The sequence below is a fragment of the Rana temporaria genome, chromosome 2 (genome assembly GCF_905171775.1).
Source record: "Rana temporaria chromosome 2, aRanTem1.1, whole genome shotgun sequence".
Taxonomy (NCBI): domain Eukaryota; kingdom Metazoa; phylum Chordata; class Amphibia; order Anura; family Ranidae; genus Rana; species Rana temporaria.
The window spans coordinates 141,571,118-141,597,563 of record NC_053490.1 but is presented as its reverse complement, the minus strand read 5'-3'; the positions used below and the strand labels follow the sequence as shown (position 1 = coordinate 141,597,563).

At 40.8% G+C, this 26,446-nt stretch overlaps 1 protein-coding gene across 2 annotated transcripts in view; it reads left to right on the top strand.

Moving 5' to 3' along the window:
* RB1 (RB transcriptional corepressor 1) overlaps nucleotides 1–26,446 on the top strand; it is a 231,141-nt gene that overhangs the window by 77,154 nt on the left and 127,541 nt on the right. For both annotated transcript variants that reach the window (XM_040341234.1, XM_040341233.1), the window contains exons 15-17: nucleotides 363–394; nucleotides 2,950–3,026; nucleotides 6,166–6,365. In XM_040341234.1, coding sequence (XP_040197168.1) covers nucleotides 363–394; nucleotides 2,950–3,026; nucleotides 6,166–6,365 — 309 coding nt within the window. The remainder of the gene's footprint in view (nucleotides 1–362; nucleotides 395–2,949; nucleotides 3,027–6,165; nucleotides 6,366–26,446) is intronic.

The following is a 26,446-nucleotide window of genomic DNA, read 5'->3' as shown; positions in this document are numbered from 1 at the left end:
GTTATTTCCTGCTTGTGTGGTTTAGCTTACTGATTTTCCCAGAAGTCTGCACCAAGAAGTCACATTTTTGGCATCCCCCCCCCCCCCCCATAACATTTTTGTGAGATACTCAAAAAAAGGGAAATTGCGTCAAAAGGAATGAGAATTATGAAATCGCTCCCATGCACATTAATTTGTCACATAAACAGACAATCAACAGCGATTTCTTCATAATAAAGCGTAGGGATCTGCAACAAAGATTGTTAAAATCCTTGCACTGTACATTGATCACCCAGAGGGGAATGTTTATTGCACAAACATGGTATCTATTACAAAAGAAAAATACATTTTTAACTTTTTTTTCTTTTGTCTTTACCTTTCAGGAAGAAGAACGCTTGTCTATTCACAACTTTAGGTTTGTTTTATAGCTTTTTGTAATCTATTTTTAGACTGAAAGGAAATTGTATAAATTGTTGTAAAAAATCATGAGGGACCTTGGACACTATAGTCAGTTGTCTGCTTCCTGCCCCAGATCTGTCAACACTGTACTCCCATGTTTTTTTTTTTTTTGTTCTACTCTTGATTGTAATGTCTCCTTTCTATTGTGTAACAGTATGTGGGTAATGTAGGTGGCACACTACAGGTCAAGGCTTCTTTTGTTCACATGTTTATTACATGTTTTAAAGTGGTTGTAAAGGCAGAATTTCTTTTTTTTTAATCTAAATGCATTCAGATAAAAAAAAAACCTGTGCGCAGCAGCCCCCCTAATACTTACCTGCGGTCCATCTAGATCAGGAGTCTCAAACTGGCAGCCCTCCAGCTGTTACAGAACTACAAAACCCATCATGTTTATGCCTGACAGGAGTCATGCTTGTCAGCCTTGCAATGCCTCATGGGACTTGTAGCTTTGCAACAGCTGGAGGGCCGCCAGTTTGAGACCCCTGATCTAGATCCGCAATGTTTCAGGAGAGCTGTCCGGGACTCCCCTCCTTATTGGATGAGACGGCAGCGCTATTGACTCCTGCTGGTTTCAATCAGTCAGTGAGCCAATGAAGAGAGAAAGGAGGCCGGATCACGGCTCCATGTCTGAATGGACACTGGGGGCTGCAGCTCGGGTTCCCCCATAGCAGGCTGCTTGCTGTGGGGGAGGGAAGGGCCAGGAGCACTGAAGTGGGACCCGAAAAGAGGAGGATCAGGGCTGCTCTGTGCAAAACCACTGCACAGAGCAGGCAAGTATAAAATTTTGTTTTTAACAAAAGAAATGAGACTTTGTTAAAGTGATTGTAAAGCCCCACCTTTTTTCTAAATCCCTACAATCTTACCGGCCCTCTGTTTGTTTGAGGGTTATTCATACAGCTAAATTTTTATTTTAAAAACCAGCAGCAATATGTTTTCTGTATGATTCTTTTGTTTTGGTGTGGTAACGGTCTTTTCCTTCACACTGCTTCAGATTTTGCTATTGTGCTACTGACCATGATAAAAATTTAGTACAAATCATTATACTTTGGGACCCTCCATATCTGAGCAGGGGGCATTGAATGAAAAGGAGCATGTCAAAACGCTATTCCTAAATACCATGGTTTAAAAAAAAAAATTGAAATCCACTACCAAAGTTTAGGGAGTGTGGTAGTTAATGTGTGGCGTATCGTGCTAGCAAAAATGCTCCTTGGATTATGTTTTTTGGGGTGGGGTCCATTTTGATTGTTGTATTTAAAATAATTGGGCCATCTAAATACAATGCACGTTATTGTGTGTGTACAGTGCACCACATTGTACCTCTCTGATGTGACTTAAATTAATATTTCATCTTTCATACTGTGACACATTGGATAATTTCAGTTGAGTTCTCATAAATGAGGCTGAATTCTAATGATTTGGGCTTCATGTACACGGGACATTTTTACAACCTTTCCTGAACGATTTAACTTGACAGATAGTAACCGACGTTTAAAATGTCCAGTTTGCATTTTAGAAGCGTTTAAAGAAAAACAAAAATTATCAAAGTAATTTGAAAGAAAAAACACCAATTAACTACATACTTTCCATAGCGGAGATTAGATCTGCTTATTGCAAGAAGCTTGATAGAAGGCAAGGAAGTAATTCTTGTATAACAATTACAAAGAAATTCCAGCTCAACTTACTAGCCAGCCTGCAACAAACCAAAGTGTCCTGTCTAACAGCTCAGGTTAAAAACTGTTCCTGAATGTATTACAGTTTAACATTGCCATAACTATGGTCTCTGTATTTCCCATGTGCTGTTCGAAAATAAAGTATTGGAAAAAAAACCCGCAGAAGTTGAGGATGAGGGGCGCACTGCACAACTTTGCTGCCGTTGTGCTATTTGCTGGGTGTCCAGTGCACCCCTATGCCTTTTTTAAGGAGGAGTAGGCTCCCTTCAGGAAATCCTGCCCTCAATCTATCCATTACTATATACAGTTGTGCTCATAAGTTTACATACCCTGGCAGAATATATGATTTCTTGGCCATTTTTCAACTTGGCAGACCCATTAAACAATGAGTGGTAGTACATATCTGAATGAACTTGCCTTTGCTAATGATTCCCATCTCAGAACAATCCAGCTATAAATCAAGTCTACCACGGGAATGACCCATTTTCATAATGTAAAGTTGTGTGCATAAGTTTACATACCCTGGCAAAATGTGTTTTCTTGGCCATTTTTCAGAGAATATGAATGATAACAAACAAACTGTTCACTCATGGTTCCTTCGCTCAACTAGGGGAGGTTTCCTCTCGCTTCTGGTTTTGGTAACCACTGTCATAGAATAGGAAGTGAGAGGGAATCTTCCCAGGGGAAATGCAGACAGCATCAAAAACCTGACACAGATTTATAACCCTTTTCTGTCCAAAACCAAAAGAAGAAAAAGTTAGGTTAAAGTTCCAACGTAATGGTGTTTAAGATGATTTGCTTTTGTTAAAATATAAAACTAATTATTTTCATTATTTTGTAGCATACTGTTGAATAATGACATTTTCCATACATGTCTCCTGGCCTGTGCTGTGGAAGTTGTCATGGCTGCTTATGGAGGTAAGAAAAATATTGGAAAATCTGCCTTTGCTAGTGTTCCTAGGATACGTGTTTTATGATTTGTGAGTTTTTTTTCCCCCCAATACTTTGTTAAATCATTTAAACAAAATATGGAATTTCCATACAAGAGTTGTTTTTTTTTTTTTCTTCTTTATGAGAAAGTAGATGAGAAATTAAATTAACAAAACCTATCCATCTAAAGTGTGTGCTTGCCTTAATCCCAAGCACTTAGTATGTTGTTTATCTGCTTCCTGATTCCTTTGCTATTTGGTTGAGTCATTTCCGACAGGTTGTGCAGACTCTAAGCAATGATGGGGGGTAGGCGAAGGGGGATCTAGCATTTGATTGACCGCCTCATCTGTGACAGCTTTTCCGCATAGAGAGGGTGGGTCTATTCTCTTCCACTTAGGTCGGAGTTATCTCAGCTGTCCGCTGTGCAGCGTGTGATGCCAGATCCCTGCCCCTTTAAACAGCTGTAGAGAAGAGATGGCGACTTATTAAGAAGTACACCTTACGTAAGAGGATTTGTTTCATCTCTGTGCATTACCTGAGGCTAGTTACTTCACTTGGTATATGTAAAGGTTTTCAACCACTTGAAGCAATGTTTTATCCATACCATAGACAAATTCGTTTACACATTTATGAAATACATTTCCAGGCTCAGAAGCTTTTTATTCCAAAAGGAAGCATAAAATGAATCTTGAAGTGTAGAGCTAATGAAGGTATTTTTCATTTTGAAAACTGCAGCAATGGTTTCCTTCCTTTTGACCAATGTAAAACTCAGAAAATGTCTGGTGTGCATACACTGAATGATCAGAGGATTGAAAAGATGATTTAATGTGCCATACACTTAACAATCATATTACATTTATCCAATTTCCTACAGTCAGATTTTCCATTAGGGCAGATCGAAATGATTAAGATTACAACATTCGTTTTTGATTAAAATCGATCAATGACATTTTATGATTTTTTTTATAATTCATGAATCCGATCGTGTTACCTGATTCTGTGAGTAATCAGATTAAGAGTAGGGCCACCATAAGTCTTCCCTAGAAGAATTTCCAGTCGGATTGTTTAAGCGGTAGTAAACTGCTGAAAAGAAAAAACCTGCAAGACAATGGCATAATGTGCTAGAAGCTTATGCACAGTACGCCGGACCTTCAGAGCGCATTCGCCGCTGACTGACGTCAGCAGCTGCATGAAGGGTAAATATCTCCTAAATGGTGCACGTTTTAGGAAATATTCATTTTACCTACAGGTAAGGCTTACCTGTAGGGCAGGTTCTGAGGGGTGGGAGGGCAGGATCTGAGGAGTGGGAGTCTCCCTGTTCACACTGGTAAGCATATTTAACTGGGTAGGACTGAATTCTAATTGTGATCCATTCAATCCTGCCCAACAGCAGCAAAGTTAGCTTTCAGAACAGGCTGTTTATGAAGGAGTTTCCCATGTGATTTTGAATAATGCTATCATCTGTGAGGCAGAACTTGGGCGGTTTGGACTCTTCCTGTAGGTGTGACTGGGCGAGACTAAATGCTAATTGGGATTTATTCAATCCCACACACCATCAGAGCTGTGAAGGTAGTTGCATCGTTTGCACAGTCTGAAAAACTACAGAGGGGTGTTTTCTAGGCTGGAGCATGAAGTGGCTGGAAGGACCTCAGTCTACACCAGACTATACAGACTGTCACATGTACAAAGCCACAACTAACCCCGGAATATCAGGAGATCTGCAGACAACAGAGCAACATGGTACAGAGATATGAACTAGGCTGAGACTGTTCATTCCATTAAGTTCTTGTGAAAATAAAGGTGTAGTTTAGCTTTAAGGGTGTTATTTAATCATTTCAGTGCAATAACATGTAAGGAAATCTCCATTGTAAGAAATGGGCTACTCCTGTGGACCATCTTCTGAAATGTCTGCTTGTTTGGCTGTCTCTGGCCTGGAACAAGTATGCAGCAGGTGTAGTCAACGTTTCTGTTTCTCATATTTTTTCATCATTTAGTATTCCAGCCAAGTAATTGGAATGATCTACTCATCTATTTCGTCCAGGACAGGTTTCCTTAAAGCCTTCCCCTTGCATTGTTTTTGTCTAATTGTGGTAGAGTATTTTGTATGTTAACATGCTTTGTGTTAAAGTGGTTGTAAAGGCAGAAGGGTTTTTTTTTTTTTTTAATCCTAATGCATTGTATGCATTAAGATATAAAAAGCCTTTTATGTGCAGCAGCACCCGCTAATACTTGCTTGAGCCCATCTCGATCCAGAGATGTTGCACGAGACACTTGGCTGTCTGGGACTCTCCCTCCTCATTGTCTGAGACAGCAGTGAAGCGTCATTGGCTCCTACTGCTGTCAATTAAATTCAGTGAGCCAATGAGGAGAGAGAGGGATGGGGCCGGGCCGTGGCTCCTTGTCTGAGTGGGGAGACAGAGCTGTAACTCGGCTTGGGTGCCCCCATAGCAAGCTGCATGCTGTGGCGGCACTCAACAGTAGGGAGGGGCCAGGAGCGCTGATGATGGATCAGAGAAAAGGAGCATCTGGGCTGCTCTGCACAGAGCAGGTAAGTATACCAATATTTGTTATTAAAAAAAAAAAAAAAAGACTTCAGTATCGCCCGTTTTTTAGTTTATTAAAAGTTGGCAGCTACAAAAAGTGTAGCTGCTGACTTAATAAGCAGACACTTGCCTGTCCCACTGTCCAGTGATACGGACACCCAGAGCCTCGCTCCTCATAGCAACTGTGGGCACCCGGCCGTGACAGCTTGTGGCTTTACAGCCGGGCGTGCACTGAAAGGAGTGCTTAAAGCGGAAGTTCCACTTTTTTGGGTAGAATGCCACTTTAAGGCAATTTGTTCATATTAAAATGGCTGCCTATTAAACTTGCCTACATCGCAATGCATGGCTGGATGTGAGAGGATATCTCCTCACTAGAGACAGTGACCAAAAAAAACAAAAAGCCTTTTTGTTTTGCATAGTATTGGACTTTCACTTGATGTAAAGTTTCTTTTTTTTGGCTGGGCTATTTTTTTTTAATTGTCTAATTCCGGTAGATCATAAAAAAATTACTGTGTACAACCGTTGATGAACAAACTATCTAGGTACACCACTTATCTGTTAACTCTCTATTTTCTGTTTACTAGGAAATTCCTTTCAGACTCAGTCCCAGGCAGAAACAGCCGTGTCCTTTCCATGGATTCTGAATGTCTTTGAGCAGAAAGCAATTGACTTTTATAAAGTAATTGAGAGCTTTATTAGAGCTGAACCAAGTCTAACAAAACATATGATCAAACACCTTGAGCGCTGTGAACACATGATTATGGAAAGTTTGGCCTGGCAATCGGTGAGTGATTTAAAGACAAAAAATGGGTTGAAGTTGACTTTTTTTTGACTGTGGGTGAAAAAAATTCTTTATAATCAAGTTGCTCTTTCCAGTAGTTCGGGAGAAAGGGGCCCTGTGGTCTAAAATTGCTAAACTTCATTGCTGAACAGTAGTAATATGTCTTCTAGAGTTTTGTTTATGTCTAAATGTAGAACGGTGAAGCAATTGAGGGTTCGTTTTTTGTCATCGCTTACTAGTTGAAAGAGATTTTCTGTCTGAGGCTCTTCGACAGCCTTTCTTTTGCCATTTTATCCTGACCCCGAGGTGAAATCTTAAAGTATAGCCAACTCTCTTATGGAAGTTGAATTCCACTTTTTTTTTTCCACAAGAAATGAATTCCACTTTTAGTTGCAATGGCAGCCCCATATTTTTGTCTTGAGAGGTTCCTGCTGCATGATGGTGGTCATCTTTTAGGTGAATTTCAAACAACGTTCAAATATTTTTATTCCTGCACTTTAATGTCTCGGCTATCGGCTAAGTCACCTGTAAATCATTTTGTGGTTGTTTCTGAATGATCATTGATTGATTAGTTGGCCAGCATTTTATGTTTGGCTCTAAATAAGCACTACATTGTCACATTTTGGTATTAGGATTGCAATTCTTCTTTCCTGTTGGCGACTATAATTTCTGCATTGTATATTGTGGTTGGAATGTTAAAGGGTCACTAATGGAATTTTTTTTTTTTTTTTAGCTAAATAGCTTCCTTTACCTTACTGCAGGCCTGGTTTCATGTCCTCATTCGTTTTTGCTCTGATGTTGCTGTAATTCTCCTCTGTTTTGGACACTTCCTGGTTGTCTGTTTCTTGATCACCACAGTACTGGGAGATTTTAGTTTGTTTTCAAACCAATACTGCTCTATGGCACTGTCCAGCACAGATACAGCATAACATGCTAAAATGAAACTAAATGCAAAAATAAAACTAAAAAACTACATGTACATTATATGATTTGATTTTTATCTATTTTTAATAGTTTTTTTAAAAGGAATCCGTTAACTATTATGTCTCTATACCCTGTAAACAGTCATTTCAGCAAAACAAATGTTTTCCTTTAGGGCCCTTTCACACGGAGCGGATCAGTAATGATCACTCCGTGTGGCCGTAAAGCTCAGCGGGGATCCTCCGTAAAATCCCTGCTGAGCTGGCAGCCGACAGGGCGGTCCCCGCACACTGTGCAGGGACAGCCCTGTGTTTCCTCCGCTCTCCCCTATGGGGGATCGAACGAACACAGACCGTATGTCCGTGTTCATCCGATCCGGCAGATGGAAGAAAAATAGGATTTCTTCCGTCCGCAAATGCGGATCTTTGCGGAGGCGGACAAATTACGGGGGTCAGCGGATGGTCATCCGCTGACCCCCGTAATCACATAGGGACCCATGTTTGTCCCGTTTTCATCCGCAAACGGACGGATGAAAATGCGGACATACGATCCGTATGTGTGAAAGGGCCCTTAGTGACCCTTTTAAGCCTACATTGTTTCATACAGTATAGCGCAATTTCTGAGCATGTGTTTAGATTTGGTATTGCAGTGTTCACCTGTATATATAGTGTTCATGCTATAATGCCTCTTTCACACATATATTTATATTGGGCTATCTGTATGTCAAAAGAAAACCCTGAAACTTTACTTCCTCTTAAAACTGATGGAAACTACACTTCTGGCAAGATCAACAGTTATTTCTTGGTTGCACAGGACACAGGATCTTTAGTTTTTAACAAAGGTTTGACTGGACACAGGTGAAAAAAGGACCTCCCACTTTATTTGCTTCAGTGGTAGTCCGTCTTTACAGGGCTCCAGTACCTTCTGTTCAAGATAATTGCCCCCAATTACCTGCCTTCCTCTGGGAAATCTGCTGGCCTTTCAGCCGCTTAGCCTGCCTCTTAATTTTAGGGAGGAGTTTTTTGCCCCAATGTTTACTTTTTGTAGACAGAATTTTGGTCCTTTTTGGAGGTCCTAAAGGGTCACAAGCAAGCCCCATCTGTTTTCCCTCCTAGATCTGTCTCTCGATTTTTTTTTTCTTCTTTCCTTGCCTGCAGACACTGCATGAGGAGGAGCTAGATGAGAAAGCTCTCTTGCTCTCCTTCTGAGGAATTGGATCAGGATTAGTTGCTTTTGGCTCAAATGTCATCCAAGCTTCAGAATACTGTTGCTACCATTTTTGATGCTGTATGCTCTTCTTTCGCTTTAGAGCGGCCTGAGTCTGCTCACCCCAGATTCTCCCACGTGGCTTCTCTATAATTGCTCAAGCCCACCTAAGAGCTTCCCAGGCCACTTTCTGTTAGAACCCATTTTATACACTGACTGACTTCACCCTGAAAAGCTATTTGCTCCTTTATAATATTTTGCTCAGCAATATCCTAAAAAACTGAACAGTGCTCATAGTAGACCCTGCCATCAATAATACTAACGGTCGCTGTAGAGGAGAACACTGTGTTAAAGGACGGAGTGGAAAAAAAGATGCTTTCTTGGCTGACCCTGCTATGAATTCTGCAGTCTTTCATTGTAGTTTCCTAGATCCTTGCTTTCTGAACTAAGCATATGGCCTCAAACCCTAACTCCTTCTTAACTCATCCCTCTGTTTACCAACTAGCGCTTACATTGCTATTTAGTGCCTTGGCAGTTATGCTTTTCTCCGTCCATATGCATAGGATTCTGGTCAGAGCTCACATGCAAGAAGCACTTGAGCGTCTGCTCTTTTAAGATGAATTCCGGTTTTGGTCCTTCTTTGGAAAAGAACATCAAATAAATCACAGGGGGTAAGAGTAAGTGTCTCCCGCAGAAAAAGAGGACTTGTGCTTCTACCCTTCATACTAGGAAAAGCTCCTTTCTTTCCCTTAGGCCTTCAGATTCAACTCCAAGTCTTAAACATGTGTTTGTCAGATGTGGTCCTCCAAGCCCTCTTATCAGTGTGGGAGAGATGTCTGTCAAGCATTATATCACACAGAACTGGCAGGTAGTGTGTGAGTCAGCGCTCACTGGCAGCTATGATGTGGACCATAAAACATCAATAACAGTGGGGAGAAAAAAAACAAGATTTACACACAAAATGTATTGGGTAAGAATTGGTCCATACATTCCATAGTGGTAATGAATATCAAGGAGAAATCCGCAGGACGAATGGATCCACAGGTGGAAATGGGAATTCCCTCCAGACACAAACAAAAACAGCAGAAAGAGGGCACCTGGGTCAATGTGATTGTAAAAAATAAGTAACATTTTATTCAGATACACTTGCATAAAAGGATCTTGCAAGCTGCACACAGGGTGGATGGGGATAAGCTCAGACCCACCGTATGGAGGTATATAACCGGCGGCGCCTCCAACTCACACCTGCACTCCCAGAGCTAGCAAGAGACCAAATCAGGATGGGGGCAGGCCGAAAAGCGTTTCTGAGGCATCGGCTCCTTCAGGCAAAAACCTGTGTCTTGCCTTATGCTGTAAAAGACCTTCCTAGTGTTCGTGCACTTTTGCACACTGGTGCTGACTACTATTACAATTGAAATGGCAATAGTCCTGCGATCCACTGCGCCTATAGGCTTAAATGTAATCAATATAAATAAAGCTACTAGCGTGAAACACCTCTCATAAATTTGTGCCAAATTAAATGAATAAACAATGCAGCACTGAGAAGCTTAGTAGTGCACACACCACTACAAGTGTCCAGTAAGTGATACAAAATGATAAAAATACCAGAAAATTAAATGTACAGTGAAAATCGCATAATCGTGCAACACAGTGTAAAAACATGCATAAGGTGAGCGTCCATTACCTTGGGGGAGCACCTGTGTGACAGCACTCTGATACAGCTTTTTGGATCACTCACTGGGCTGTGTGGTTTTATGAACTGTAATACTTATCAAATGCTGCTATTTGAATATCACATGCACTGAAGCACTTTGGAGTATTCATTATATGCACTGGAGCACTTAAAGAATATTTATACAAGGTCTTGTGTGTCGATATATATTCATTCTTTATGATTTATTGTTTATCACCGTTTTTTGATAATTATGCATGTTTTTACACTGTTGCACGATTATGCGATTTGCACTGTCGCATGATTATGTGATTTGCACTGTACATTTAATTTTCTGGTATTTTTATCATTTTGTATCACTTACTGGACACGCACCAGTTTTTGTAGTGGTGTGTCGACTACTATTCCAATGTTTCTCTTCTCCCTCAGTTTCTCTCCCTCAGAGCAGGTTCACACTGGGGCGACTTGCGATCCGACTTCATGTCGCCTCAAGTCGTGCTGTAGAGAAAAACAATGGAAGTGAATGGGAGCGGTGTTAATACACACGACTCAAGGCGATCCGACTTCAGAAAAGGTTCCTGTACTACTTCAATCCGACTTGTAGGCGATTTGTACCCATTGATTTCAATAGAAATCGCCTCAGAAGTCGGATCACTGTCTTAACTGAAGCTACTTTCCAGGAAGATAACATACATTTCTCAGGCAAGCCTCTCCCTCTCCCTCCCTCTCCCAGAGCTGATTGTTGTTTTATTGGCCACTGGAAAGTCTCCTGTCCTGGAGACGACTTCAAGTTGTGTTGTAAATCGCCCCAGATCGCCCTGTGGTTCATGCTCAAGTCGTGTCGGAGTCGCCTCTGAAAGTCGCGTCGCCCTAGTGTGAACCGACTCTTACTCCGCTAACGTGACCCCAATGCTGATGGAGAAGGGCAAACAATAATGCTGTGCAGGCACCCAATGTGCTCCTTATCAGCTACTGATGTCATTGCTTGTTAGGACACCAGTGGCTAGAAGGTTGTAATGGTGCACAATGAAAACCTGTGGCCTTGTGTAACTAAAAGGGAGGCTTTATCCATATGCTGGCTTGTATAAAATCTTTGGGCAATTTTTAGGGATTTTGCCAAGGTACCTGGGCACACTGGTTGAAAAGGGCTGCTCCACTGTACAACTAAGGAAATAGGATACACATCAATTCATAAATTTATTGGCCATCAGTTTGACCCTAACACTTCATGGAGGAAACTTTCTGATCTTAACCCTTTCACGCCTAAGTCCATTTTTGACATTTGTTGCTTACAAGCTAAAATCCCTATTTTTTTGCTATACAATTGCTTAGAGCCCCCAAACATTTAATATATAAATATAAAATATATATATATATATATATATATATATATATATATATATATATATAAATTTTAGCAGAGAACCTAGGGAATAAAATGGTGATTGTTGCAATATTTTATGTTGTTTAGTATTTGCGCAGCTGTCTTTCTAACGCATTGTTTGGGGGGAAAAAAATTCATTAGGCGGCCAGGATATTAAAATTGTAGCCAAGCCTCACTCTCATTGTTCTCCAGGAGAGAGAAGGCGGGTACAGGACCAACATTTCTCCCTGTATTTAACTCCTCCCCACTAAGAGGAGGGTGAGGACCAAACCTAATTTTTTGTATAGGATTAACAAGCCCAGATAAATGCTAATCCAGTATTCATAAAATATAAAAAAATGAATTGGCATTCAAACAGACATCGCGTCAATCTGAATGAGGGATTCGCCATTCAACATATCGTATCCCCTAAGCTCAAAGGAAATGTATAGTAGCGCCCATATACTTATCAAACCATGTTTGCAGAAAAGGTTTTAATAAAAAAAACATAATAAAAAGATGACAACTGCAATCTATAGATATAAGGTGGTCAGCAGGGCCCATAATAAAACTCCTGCCTGCACATATACTCCATTATATGCGATCATAGAAAACGCATGTGATCTATATTGGGGGGGGGGGGGGAAGGGGGAGATTCTGGACATTCAATTAAGACATGACCTCTGCTTATACAACATTTAGATATCATCATAATACAGCCTATTAATACAGATGGAAAAAAAAAAAGATCTTGCACATCTATACCTTCCTAAAGTTGAGGAGGTCAGCACTTATGCGTTATCAATAAATGCATTAATTTCTAGATCAACATTAAGAAAATTCAAAAAAATGCAGCGCTGAAAATGAATAGTAGGAAGACCGTGATGTCTATGTTCGACATTCACAGGTATCAATGTGAATAAGTGAATCCATAAAATTAAAAGTGATGTCAATTGGTATAGTGAAAGCACTATGGACCTTATTAACAAGACAATATCTATATATGCATGAGTCCACAAGAATATACGTAAAAATAAAAGTCCATATGCATAAACGTGGAAAAAATGTGAAAATTATTTTTGTTGAAATCATCAATGAGAGATCATAGTGACAAGACACCCACGGTGATTCTATTGGAATGTGATGATAGTGATAACGCCCACCACCAAAGGGGAGGCTTACCGGATGCGATGGACCCAAATGAGCTTATACCCAAAGGGTCAAATAGGCTTGTAGGCAGTACAGATGAGATGGTGCAGGAACACGCCAACGCAAACGGACAACAACCAGCGATAAGATCTTCGCTTGGTATCAGGTGGAGGGGATACCTCAGCTAGGAGATGGCTCATACAGTTGGAAGAGCTTGCCCAAATTATGTGGAGGAAAACGAAAGGCACATAGCGTGATACCGTAAAAACAGAAACGTTTATTATCGGTTAAAAACACTTACAGTTTAGTGGATAAAAAAGGACATCAATGTTTGTAAAGTGCATGGCAGCAGTAGAGTCCCGACATGTTTCGCTACAACTAGCATCGTCACCCCAGACGATGCTAGTTGTAGCGAAACATGTCGGGACTCTACTGCTGCCATGCACTTTACAAACATTGATGTCCTTTTTTATCCACTAAACTGTAAGTGTTTTTAACCGATAATAAACGTTTCTGTTTTTACGGTATCACGCTATGTGCCTTTCGTTTTCCTCCACATAATTTGGGCAAGCTCTTCCAACTGTATGAGCCATCTCCTAGCTGAGGTATCCCCTCCACCTGATACCAAGCGAAGATCTTATCGCTGGTTGTTGTCCGTTTGCGTTGGCGTGTTCCTGCACCATCTCATCTGTACTGCCTACAAGCCTATTTGACCCTTTGGGTATAAGCTCATTTGGGTCCATCGCATCCGGTAAGCCTCCCCTTTGGTGGTGGGCGTTATCACTATCATCACATTCCAATAGAATCACCGTGGGTGTCTTGTCACTATGATCTCTCATTGATGATTTCAACAAAAATAATTTTCACATTTTTTCCACGTTTATGCATATGGACTTTTATTTTTACGTATATTCTTGTGGACTCATGCATATATAGATATTGTCTTGTTAATAAGGTCCATAGTGCTTTCACTATACCAATTGACATCACTTTTAATTTTATGGATTCACTTATTCACATTGATACCTGTGAATGTCGAACATAGACATCACGGTCTTCCTACTATTCATTTTCAGCGCTGCATTTTTTTGAATTTTGTTTGTATTTCTTTCCTTGGTTTCACTGGATTGTATGTAGCTGCTTGTCACCCTGATAGCGCAGATTTATTTTTTATTTTTCTCTAGATCAACATTAAGGCCTAGGGGTCTAAGACATTTTACTCTGTATATAGCTCTCCTTTTCGGTCCCCCTCGCCAATGACTTAAGTTTGTCTATTTCGAGAAAAGATGTGCCTCTAGGGTCCCTGTTGTGAATCTCCTGGTAATGTCTGGACACTGAGTATCCCTTAAAGCCCCTCCTAATATTGCCGATATGCTCATTAAGCCTCCCCTGGAGGGGACGTACAGTACGCCCAGTGTACTGCAACCCACACGGGCAAATTAAGAGGTACACCACGAGTAGTGGAACATGTAATAAAAGATTTGATGACAACATTTTGTGAAGCATTAGAGACAAAACTGGTGGTCTTTCGTTCTCTGATGTGATTAATCCTGCAGACAGCACATCTCTTACATTTGTGAAACCCAACCCAGTTTTGAAAAACGCTTGGCGCCAGAGAGTCTTTCAGGGAGGGATCTCCCCTGAATACCACCTGGGGCCTCTCAGGAAGAATAGGGCCCAACACAGCAAAATCTCCATAGGCGATGCTTTAAAAATTGCGGTTACCAGGTTAGAGTTGCAGAGGAGGTCTTTTGCTAGAATTGGGGCTCTCACTGTGACGATCGCAGCGATACCTCACATGTGTGATTTGAACACCGTTTACATTTGTGGGCGTGACTTGCGTATGCATTTTTTTTTTTTTTTTGATTTATAATTTTTTTACACGGTCTTAAAAAATAAAAATCTTATCACTTTTGTCTTAATGTGCATAGCCTAATATAGAGAACTTTTTTGTCTTTTAGGAGCTACTTTAGTTTTGCTGTTTTGACAGTAGATGTTAATATAGATAATTAATGCTTTCACACACCCGTTCCTGAACTACAACTATTGTAGAGGACAAGTAAACAGCAATTACATGGGTGTAAATATTTTCTTTGTGCTTGAAGTCTATGTAGATTACTACAGAATTTTGGCTTGCAATGTAAGTGTAAAAAGTAGGGATTTATTTACTGGCTAAGGTTTAGGAAAATTAGTGCATTTTTTTTATTTTATTTTTTACACATTTGGCAGTTTTGTCCCAAGTGAAGTATAAACTAGTAAAGTAAATGTTCACATCACTTTAAAAAAAATGTTCTTTAGTATTTCTAATGTAAATTAATGCTGCTCTTGTATCCTGTCTACTGTAAACTGGCACAAGTCCCGATTGATTGATTATATTCTACCATAGCTTCAAATTATCTAAAATTCACTTAGTGTGCACTAAATGCTTTTAGGAACCTAGTTCTTGCCTTGTAAAAGTAGTGGGGACAGAATCACTGCGCTAAACATAGCCTGTGCAGAGAAGAGAGCTGTGAGAGGGGTTCAGTAGGCTCCACCCACTACCTGCAGAAAGCTACAGGTGGGCAGAGACCAGATCGGTCACCCTGCACAAGGAGAGAGCAGCAGTGAACCAGTCTTTAGTACAGAAAGTAATAGGCAAATTTTCACAAATAATTACTGCACTGATATGGAAGTAATTCACAAAGCAATGCAAAAGTCATACAAGATGACACAGGACTCTTGTATTTAGACAATATTGACTTATCCTGAAGTTCAGCATTAAGGCTGCATTCACACCTGAGCGTAGCGTTTTCCGCAATTTTTGCGGTGTTTTTTGCCGCAATTTTTGCAGCGGTTTTTACCGCGTTTTGCCTGGATTTTGGACAGGTCTGAAAGGGTCACCAATGTTAAAAGCAGAAAAACGCCCAAATCTGCCTAAAAAAAAAAGTCCCAGAACTTGTTTGAGCTTCAGGCGTTTTGGAACTTCTGGCTTCAGGCGTTTTGGAGTGGCGATGTGAACCATCTTCATAGAGAATAATTGATTTTTCACCCTCCAGCGTTTTGTAGCTTCAGGCTTCAAGCTACAAAACGCTCAGGTGTGAATGGGGTCTTAGAGACTTGACATTTGTTGAAAGCTTGCAACCAAGTTTAACTCTGATAACTAAAAATGTGTGATTTTGGTTCTATGGCTCTTGATTCTTTGCTATGACATCAAAGGAGATGCACCTGGGGGGTCTAGATCGCTCCACCTCTAAGAAGTATTACAGATATGAGACAAGGTCACTAGGCTTGTTAGGGACAGAAGCATTTCTTCTGTCCCATCATTATTTACCTTCTTCATTTAGATCTTTGGAAATGTCTGACACCAGAATAGGGGCTGCAAACAGTTGTGGGTCTTTGAAGTAGAACACACCTGGCAGTACAAGCGACTAAGCACTCTGAAGCACAAAGAGGAACATAGATAACTTTTCATCACCTTCTCTATCTCCTTATCCTTTTGTAGTTGCCAATTAACTGCTTTTTTTTACTATACTCTATGAACTTACCGTAATTTATCACTATTTAGCTTGTTTTATTTCACAGTGCTAGAAAAGATGGCATAAACATAAATCCTCTGAATTCAGTATGAATTATGTTAAAGCAGAACTATAGGCTCCCCCCCCCCCGATAGAGTAAGGGAGCATTATAACCCCTGTACGGTTTATTTTTGCCATCTGTGTCCCATTGGGGAAATTGGCCTTCGCTTCCTGTCCCATAGCCAAACTGTAAGTGAGTAGGAATTCCTGAAAATTAAGGCAGTCTTTTGAGGACACCTAGGTCACCAGAATCGGTGTCCCTATTGGAAGATTTCCCCTCCATTACTTTTCTGGGACAACCCAAAATTTGGGATTTTCTTTTACTTTCAATGACGATGAAATGGGACAAATGGAGAGGGTGAATCCTAACGAGGACGCAGATCGCAATAAAAAGTGACAGGTGTTCTAATCCATCTCAATTCTATCCAAAACTAAAAAAAAATGTTGCCTTTAATTAAACTTTAAAGGGGTAAACCCTCATGTTTTTTCATCTTAATGCATCCTCTGCATTAAGGTGAAAAAACTTCTGTCCCCACATTAGGGACCTTGAATGTTTGTTGGCTGAGGAATATGGTAAAGACGAACAATTGTCTCTTACTTGGACTTCGTGGTCCATGTTGTGATACTCCTCAGAGTTTATCTCTTGGGCTGAGAGTAGCCTAGACAACATCACCTCATGACTAGGCCAGAGTTATTCTTGTTCTTATTTTTTTCTGCCCTCTCTTTTCTACTTCTATTCCTTTTCCTCTATATACTCCCTTAGGAATCCATTAAGAAAATGTATCCTACAACATATTTTTCAGGACAGATCAGGAGATCGCACCCACCGGCCACACACATCGGGTTCCCCGCTGTGCAACGGGTGTGCCTGCCTCTGGGAAAGCTGTATATGTATGGGATTTCGTCCAGGAGAGTCATTCTGCCGCAGTATATCTGTGTGATCCGGCCAGGAACCGGTTAACCTGTAGTGTTTCCAGGTGTTACTCACAGGTGGACTCCTGATGTGCCTTATGAGCATGTTTTCATTTCATTCCTAAGTAACCTGGATACGCATTTGTTCCGCTGTCATTGACAATTATTGTTGGTGTACCTTACCAATGTATGCAATACTTTTTTTTCTTTCTTGCTCTCTATATGAATACAATAAGATTGAATTAAAAACACTGCAGTCTAAGTGTGCATTCACACCTAGGCGTTTTCACGCCCGCCGCTATTGCAGCCTGCAATACGCTGGAGGGGTGATTTTACATTGTCGGCTATGGAGATGGTTCACATCTCTACGCCAAATGCCGAAACGCCTGAAGCTCAAAACAAGTCCCGGACCCTTTTTTTCGGGCGGCTTCGGCGTTCGGGCATAGCCGACAATGTTAAAATCCCCACTCCAGCAAAAAACAAGGCTCAAAAAGGACGCGTTTTGTCGCCGCAAATCGCGGGACAAAACGCCTATTTTATGTCGCCGCATATCGCCTACGCAAAGGTGTGAATGCAGCCTTACAATGTAAGTGATCTTTACAGTGTGTACAGAATGCTATACCAGAGTAAAAGTTTGCTTTTAGTCACCTTGGTGCAACTTTCATGAAAAGTCACACCCTATTGTCCGCAATGGAAGTGATCAAATCGGTACGACTACGAACCCATTAGAGTCGCACCGATTTTAAAAGTAGTTCCTGTACTATTTTTTGCTTTAGACATCTGTGCATGAATTTGCACAGATGTCTTCCAAGTCGCACTTAAGCCCCGTACACACGGTCGGACTTTTGCCCAACCAACTTCAAAATCCGGCACTTTTCGTATTTGTCCGACCGTGTGTACGTTCCATCGGACCAACTTTTTTGGCTTCAATCGGACAAAAAGTTGGGTCTGTGAACGGACCAACTTTCTGTTCCGAAAAGTCCGATTGTGCAAAGTGCGACCGTGTGTACAGCAAACCATCGGACTTTTGGACAAAGTACAAATGCGCATGCTCAGAACCAATGTCAAAATCAACCAACAATAGCAGAAGTTAACCAAAGGGTGGCGGTAAAGAGCAAGTAAAACCACGTGATGTTGGGAAAGTGTTAGAAAAGTTTGCAGAAAAGTCCGAGCGTGTGTATGCTATGGGTGTGATCGGACAAATCAATTAAGACAAAAATCCAAGGGAAATTTTGTTGGATGTCCTACCGTGTGTATGAGCCTTTAGACACACTAATTTTGCAGCTTCATGTGAAGTTGCACGATTTCAAAATCATATTCTGGCTGACCGAAGACTTAAAGGGTTTGTAAAGGATTTTTTATTTTTTTTTTCAATAACAAACTTGTCATACTTGCCTCCACTGTGCAGTTTGTTTTGCACAGAGTGCCCCCGATCCACGTCTTCTGGGGTCCCTCGGCGGCTGTCTCGGTCTTCCCCGCAATTAGTCACCACAGTCATGCGAGAGCTTGCATGGTGGTCACTAATTCCGGGCATGCTCCCGTGATACAGCGAGCGGCCATAGCCGCTCGCTGTATCACTCGGCCACACCCCTCGGCGCGCCGCGTCACTGGATGTGATTGACAGCAGCGCCAGCCAATGGCTGCGCTGCTCTCAATCCATCCGTGCTAGCCAATCAGCGGCCAGGCTGAGCGGCGAAGAGTATAACGGGGGCTGGGGGGGGGGGGGGGGCGCAACATCGGATGTTTTTTCACCTTAATGCATAGATTGCATTAAGGTGAAAAAATATTTTCCTTTACAACTCCTTTAAAGCAGTATTGAATCAAACAACAAAAATGTGTTCTATTGTAGCTTACAAATCATTGGATGTGGTGGCTGCATTCGTTTCTTTTTTAGGTCTTTTTACTTTACTTTCACCTGGTGAGTTGGCCAGTAACACACATCCTGTCTTAAAGGGGTTGTAAAGGAAATGTTTTATTTTTTTTTCATAGTAAGCATCCTTTACCTGCAGACATTCCTATTTTCACTTCCTCATTTGTTCGTTTTTGCTCAGAAGTTGCTCTATTTCTTCTCTGTTCTGTTTACTTCCTGCTATTTTACTGACCACCGTGATGGGAGGCTTTACTGCGGTGGTCAGTAACGTGCTCACCCCCTCCTGGGAACTACATCTGTGTGGCAGGACGTTCTCTACGTGTTAGAGACTTCGAGGAGGTGTGAATTACTGGGCGTGCCGCAATGCATACTGGGAAATGTAGTTCTTACATGAACGAGCGATGCAAACCAGGAAGTGAAGGAGAGAACAGAATCTAGAATGCCGGAGGTGATATAGATGAAGGAATTTAATAGGCATTTACTCGTTTTTTTTAACAGAATCATTACACTATTATGTCTGTCTACCTTGCAGACATTAATTTTAGGCCATTTTATTTTTTCCTTTAAGCCTCGTACACACGATAGTTTTTTTTTTTTTTTCAGACGAGAATTGTGTAATGGTAGGCTGTTGTCAGAAAATCTGACTGTTTGTATGCTCCATCTGAGAAATGTTGTTGGATTTTCCGACAACAAATGTTGGATAGCATGCTTTTGAAATTTTCAGACAACAAATTTGTGCTTGTCGGATTATCCGATCGTGTGTACAGAAGTCCGTCGGACAAAACTCCAAAGTACAAATGCACATGCTCTATAAGCAATGCTAACCATAACACATTAGCAGAAGTTGACCAAAGGGTGGCACTAAAGAGCTGAAAAAACACGTGGTTTTGTGTTACAACACTTGGTGCTTGTAACTGCCCCACACCAATCAACCCTGACTGTCCCCTGTGTCTTTCTTCAGTCCCCCTCTGTGCTCTTCCGCCCCCTCTGTCCTCCGTTACCCCCGTCCCAGATTTGTCAGGATGGAGAGTGAAGGAAGGAGCCGATAAATCTGTCATTTACCGGCTCCTTCCTTTTCTGAATGCACAGTCCATGATCACTGAGTCTGTCCACTCATAACAGGATCTTAAACTGTTTTTATGATGCTTCAGTTTATGAATGAACAGTGGATTTACCGTCCATTCACCTTTAGTGCAGCTGAGGCTGCAGAGAAAAGGAACTGGGGCATCTGTGTTCTCAGTCCCTTTCTCATTCTGACCTTATATCTCACCAAAGACCCCCCCCCCCGCCAATAGGGCTGATAAAAAATAAATAATAAAAAAATTATTGTAATAAATATTTAAACGTTTAAAATTGTAATAAATAATAAAAAAAAAAAAACACTGACATCATCCCACTCTGGACATGTATTCTTTCAAAAGTAAGTAAAAAAAATAAGTAATGCCATGGATCCAAAGAGGGACTCCACATCCCAAACTAACAAACACAGCCAACAAAAGGTACTGGGGGACTTAAATGGTGTACTACATCTCAAAAGGACATTACCAATTTAGAAACTATTATTTTATTTGTATTAATTCAACCTAATGTAACCAGGTTGGTTATAGTAAAAATCTAAATAAAAGAGGAAACCATTGATATATTTGAACACTAAGTATAAACAACCTCTTAGGGCTCTTGCCATACAATAACATTTGGCACTGGAACTTTAAATAAGGTGAAAACATCTTAATAAGGTGAAAGGCATCTTAAAACAACGCATTTCGTGAGCCTCTTCTCGCTTATTCAGGAGTGGATGCGTATACAGTGTGTATATAAGATAAAATGTCAGTTGAAAATTATATATATATATATATATATATATATATATATATATATATATATATATATATATTCACAATGGTAGATATCATCTAGCAAATGGTAGGGGGCCCTGTTGAGGGGACCCCATACTTACAAATCGTCTGAGCCGAGGGACAAAAAGCTGATTTCCCAAAAGGTGGTGATGTGATATGTCTAGTCCAAGAGCTGAAGGTATAGAACCGTCAGGGACCCACAGAGGAACAAATGGAGTAATGGAGGGGGGGGGGGGGGGGGTGGTGGTATGACATGGGTGATAAAAGTGTATCCCTTCATAGGTAACAGCTGTTACTAAAGTGTATGTATGTCTAAATAGTCTAGTAGTTGCTAAGATGACATACTGAGAGTGTAGATGTATGTACATCCAAGTAGTATGCAACCTGGTCCAGTAGTGATATGAACATGGAGACCAGAAGGAAATAATAGGAGGAACAGCCCAAAAAATTGGGTATATGTATTATAGCAAAAAGTAAAAAAAAAAAATTATATCCATCAAAATTGATGCTTTTTTTTAATTTTTTTTGTTTATAGCGCAAAAAATTTAAAACCTCAAATGCTCAAATGCCACCAAAAGAAAGCTGTATTTATGGGAAAAAAAGGACGTCAATTTTGTTTGGGTACAACGTCGCACAACCGTGCAATTGTCAGTTAAAGCGACGCAGTGCCGTATCACAAAAATGGCCCGGTCAGAAAGGGGGAAAATTCTTCCGGGGCTGAAGTGGTTAAATGGTGTGTTACCTCTCAAAGGAAATGGACATAAACAATAAATAAATATATTATATATATATATATATTTTATTTGTATTTCAACCTAATTTGACTAGGTTGGTTCTATTTAAAATCCAAATAAGAGGAAAAATATTTGCACATTGTTGGTATAAACAACCCCTTAGGGCTCTTTCACATGGGCGGACTCTGTCTGCTGTGCGGGGGATCTGTCAGCTGATCCCTGTTGAGCAGGCAGATGATAGGTCCATGTTTGCTTTGCTTATTTCCTCCTATGGGCGGTTGGATGTAAATGGACCATCTGTTTGTTTACATCTGACTGACTGTCATCTGATCCGATCTCCCAGACGGATGGGAAATGGATCCCCCATCCATCTATTTATGGAGGATGGGATCGGATGTCAGCGGGTGTAAATGGACACATGTCTGTTTACATCTGCCACTCCATAGAGGGCAATTTATGGTCCGATTGGGTGTTCCTAAAATACTGACAGGCGGACCCGATCGCCTGTGTGAAAGGAGCCTTAAAGTGGTTACCCCATCTACAGTACATATACCAGCACGTGTAATGAATGGCATTATACTGCTCCAGAAAAGGTCAAAAGTGCAGTCCACTGGATATATACCTATACACAATAGTACATAGAAAATGACAGGACGACTGTAGAAGGGTTACAATTCTCAATGTGTTTCACAGACATGTCTCTTCAGGAGAAAAATGTGGGTAAATATTCCAACAAATAGATGACGGTTGCTGCCAAATAGGGAATCGAGAAGAAGGGAATCGAGGAGAAGGGCATCCTAAGACCGATGGGCATTTAAATGCCATTATACGTGCTGATATTTGTAGTATGGATAGGGTTACCATTTTAAGGCCCCTTTCAGACAGAGTGGAATTTGTGAAGTGGACCCTCCTGTTCAGTGGGGGATGTCTTCGCTGATCCCTGTTGTGCAGGCAGAGGACGGGTATGTGTCCTCCGCTATGTAAAGCAGACACGATGGAACTTCTCCCCATCGGTTTTGTTTTTAGAGAATCGGTTCAGATGCCTTCAGGTGTCAGCGGACACCTGTGTGCTGATGTCCCCTGCTCCATAGAAAACTGTGGGTGAAAACCAGACAGGTGGACCTTCTTGGTGTGAAAGGGGCCAAAAGTCTTCTGTTGATGCTAACAATGTGTAAATGTTTTTTATTTTGTTATTTGTATTTTTACTATACCCATAACTATAACTATAAATTTGTGTATGTCTGTTTCCCTTTCATGTATGTCTGTTTTCTTTGAGAGACAATACACCATTAAATTCCCCCAGTACCTTTTGTTGACTGTTTTTAGTCAGCTATTTTTCTATGTATCCTTAAAAAAAAAAAAAAATTAGTCACTCCGTCCTTCTTTCTTTTTTTTTTTTCATTTTCCAAGAAAGACCACAAGGTTAATTCCGTACCTTGTTTCTAATAAACAGCAGACATCCTTTTTCAACTGTTGGCCTGTCCCCACCATTGTATTAGTTTCCTGCCTGGTCTTGTGCCTGTGACAGAAGCAGCTTGCTTAAGATGTTCAGTATGCTTCCTGTCAAGTGTTGTGCAGATGGATAGTGGTGCCCTGCTTAAATTAGAAGTTAACATGATTTTTACATATAGATTTTTGGGGTATTTCTTAACCACTTAAGACCCGGACCAATATTCAGGTAAAGGCCCAGGCCCCTTTTTGCGATTCGGCACTACGTCGCTTTAACTGACAATTGCGCGGTCGTGCGACATGGCTCCCAAACAAAATTGGCGTCCTTTTTTTCCCCCACAAATAGAGCTTTCTTTTGGTGGTATTTGATCACCTCTGCGGTTTTTATTTTTTGCGCTATAAACAAAAATAGAGCGACAATTTTGAAAAAAATGCAACATTTTTTACTTTTTGCTATAATACATATCCCCCAAAAATATATAGAAACATTTTTTTCCACGTATTCTTCTACATATTTTCGGGGGAAAAAAATCGCAATAAGCGTTTATCGATTGGTTTGCGCAACATTTATAGCGTTTACAAAATAGGGGATAGTTTTATTGCATTTTTATAAAAAAAATTTTACTACTAATGGCGGCGATCAGCGATTTTTTTTTTTTTAGTGACTGAGACATTATGGCGGACACATCGGACAATTTTGACACATTTTTGGGACCATTGTCATTTTCACAGCAAAAAGTGCTATAAAAATGCATTGTTTACTTTGAAAATGACAATTGCACCACTAGGGGGCGCTGAAGGGGTTAAGTGTGACCTCATATGTGTTTCTAACTGTAGGGGGCGGGGTTGGACGTGTGACGTCATTGATCGCCTTTCCCTATATCAGGGAACAGAAGATCAATGACACTGCCACTGTGAAGAACGGGGAAGATGTGTTTACACACAACTCTCCCCGTTCTTCAGCTCCTGTGACCGATTGCGGGACTCCGGCGGCGATCGGGTCCCGCGGTCACAGAGCTTCGGACCGGGTCGCGGGCGCGCGCCCGCGGCTGGGCTTTTAACAATTTCGTACAGGTACGTGATTGTGCCCAGCCGTGCTATTCTGCTGACGTATATTGGCGTTAGGCGGTCCTTAAGTGGTTAAAGAATAACTGTGGCCTTGCATAAAAAAATAAAATGTGCTCCAGAACTTGGTCATATTAAAGGCAACTTTTTAAAATAACAAACATGTCATACTTACCTGCTTTGTGCCATGGTTTTGCACAGAGCAACTGCTATCATGCTCATCACTGGATTGAGATGGGGCTTGGGTAAGTATTGGGGGGGGGGGGGGGGGTGCTGAACAGTTTTTTGTTTTTTTTTGTTTTTTTTCTTCGTTCATTGAATGTTATAAAGGTAAAAAAAACTTGAGCCTTAACAACCACTTTAATTATCAGTTGCAATTATCATTTACAGTTTTCTCTTGGCTCCGCTACAAAGTTCCACAAAGATCTATTGATCCTGCCAGTAAAGTCCAATTAAAGCTGGGTACACATTGACCAAAAGTCAGCTGGTTCAAGCTGAACCGGCTGATTTTCAGACAGTGTGTACTGCAGTCTGTCCCACAGAAGGCTGGTTTAACGACTGGCTTTTGTCAAAGAACATGCTGGAAAGCCAACACCCAATCAGCACTGGCAGCCAATGGCTGCCATTTCTGATCGGTGTATTCAGGCAGGGGATGTTGTTTGCATTTTATAATACAATAGCATAGTGCGGAGGATCGCTGCATCTATCAGTTTTTTTTTTTTCTTTCAACCCACTGGGTTGAAAGAAAAAAAAAAGCTTGCAGTGTGCATCAGGCTTAAAGGGGTTGTAAACCTATCGACGCCAATGCTGGATTCAGGAGCGTGCTGGCAAGGTAACCCCCTTGGGTAAGCGCTTCCCAGAGGGCGTTATCTGATGCTGGGAAGAGCCGACAACCGCCGAGGGACCCCAGAAGACAACGTTCGGGGCCACACTGTGCAAAACAAGCTGCACAGTGGAGGCAAGTATGACATGTTTGTTATTATTATTTTTATTTAATTTTTTAAATATAACCTTTCATACCCCTTTTAATGCAACTACCTGTAATGATGTTACACTGCTTCTGAATTCAGAGCAGTGTTGCTGCTCTCATCAATGCTGACTATTTGCACTCCCATGGGATAAAAAAATGTGGTGTTGGCAGTGATAATCATCGTTCTCACTGCCAAGTCACAGGCCTGTAGCCTTGTCAGTCATTAGCACCTGGCCACATGCCAACTGTTCATGCCCACAGTTTTTAAACTGATTGCTCTGATTCTGTTGCTGATACCCTTCCGTTGTGAGCAGCAGTGTCTGGGCAGGGGAGCATGTGAGACACTAATGGGGAAGGATTTGGCTGCATCATAATAGGTACATTTTTATTTATTTTTTATTTTGAGGTTTGTGCATCACCTACAAACTGGATTGGGTATTTGTTTAGACTATTCTGTAGGAGCCTTTAGTTGTAATTTAAATCAGGACAATAGTTTTGGGTAATTTTTTTAGGTTCTACATTTTTAACACATAAGTATAAGCATATGCCAATGTATTAAAATATATATTTCTATATTTGTCGACCCGCCTGCCTTGTGAGATAGAGATGTAATTTAAATTTGTCATTTTGTGGTAGGACATTTGAACTTGGGAAAAGGTGAGGATGCCCAAACATATTGTTCTTTGTTAATGTAACATCCTTGTTCCACCATGAAGTTAATTTGAATTGTATATCTGAGTGCTGTGTGGCATCTCATATTTTATTATGCTGGACTTTGCCGGTGAAGTGCACTTGTGAATGGAAGAAACAAAACAGATGCAGCCTCACCCCTTAACACGTGTGTGTGTGTGTGTGTGTGTGTTTAATATTATTTATTTATATATATATATATATATATATATATATATACACACACACTGAAAGACAAAGGATTCTCAGAACACCCTGGGTTAGCTATCAGTAGTTTCTTGCAGGCAGGATGTCTCTCAGTGAACCTTAGGATGGCTCAAGAACCTGTAACCTTTATGGCGGATACTCATGGGGTTTTAAAGAGAATTTATACAGCTAAAGTCCTTTTAGTTAGAGTAGTAACAAGCAAGCATCATTGCGCTGCCGAGACCTTTATTGTTTGTGTAGCAGCCAATAACATACATTTAATTTTACTAGTTCAGCCTGTCTGTAGCACAGATTGTTCCTCCTGTTTGCATTAATCAGCCTTTATTTGATGTCGGAAGCTGCGGAATTCTGTGCTTTGACTTGGAGTTTCAGTGTATATTCTCCAAGTTGTACTTTAATCTTTTCCTGCTTCACCCTTTTGGGTGTATAATGCAAGTTATTTTATGTAAATGTAAGTCATATCAGA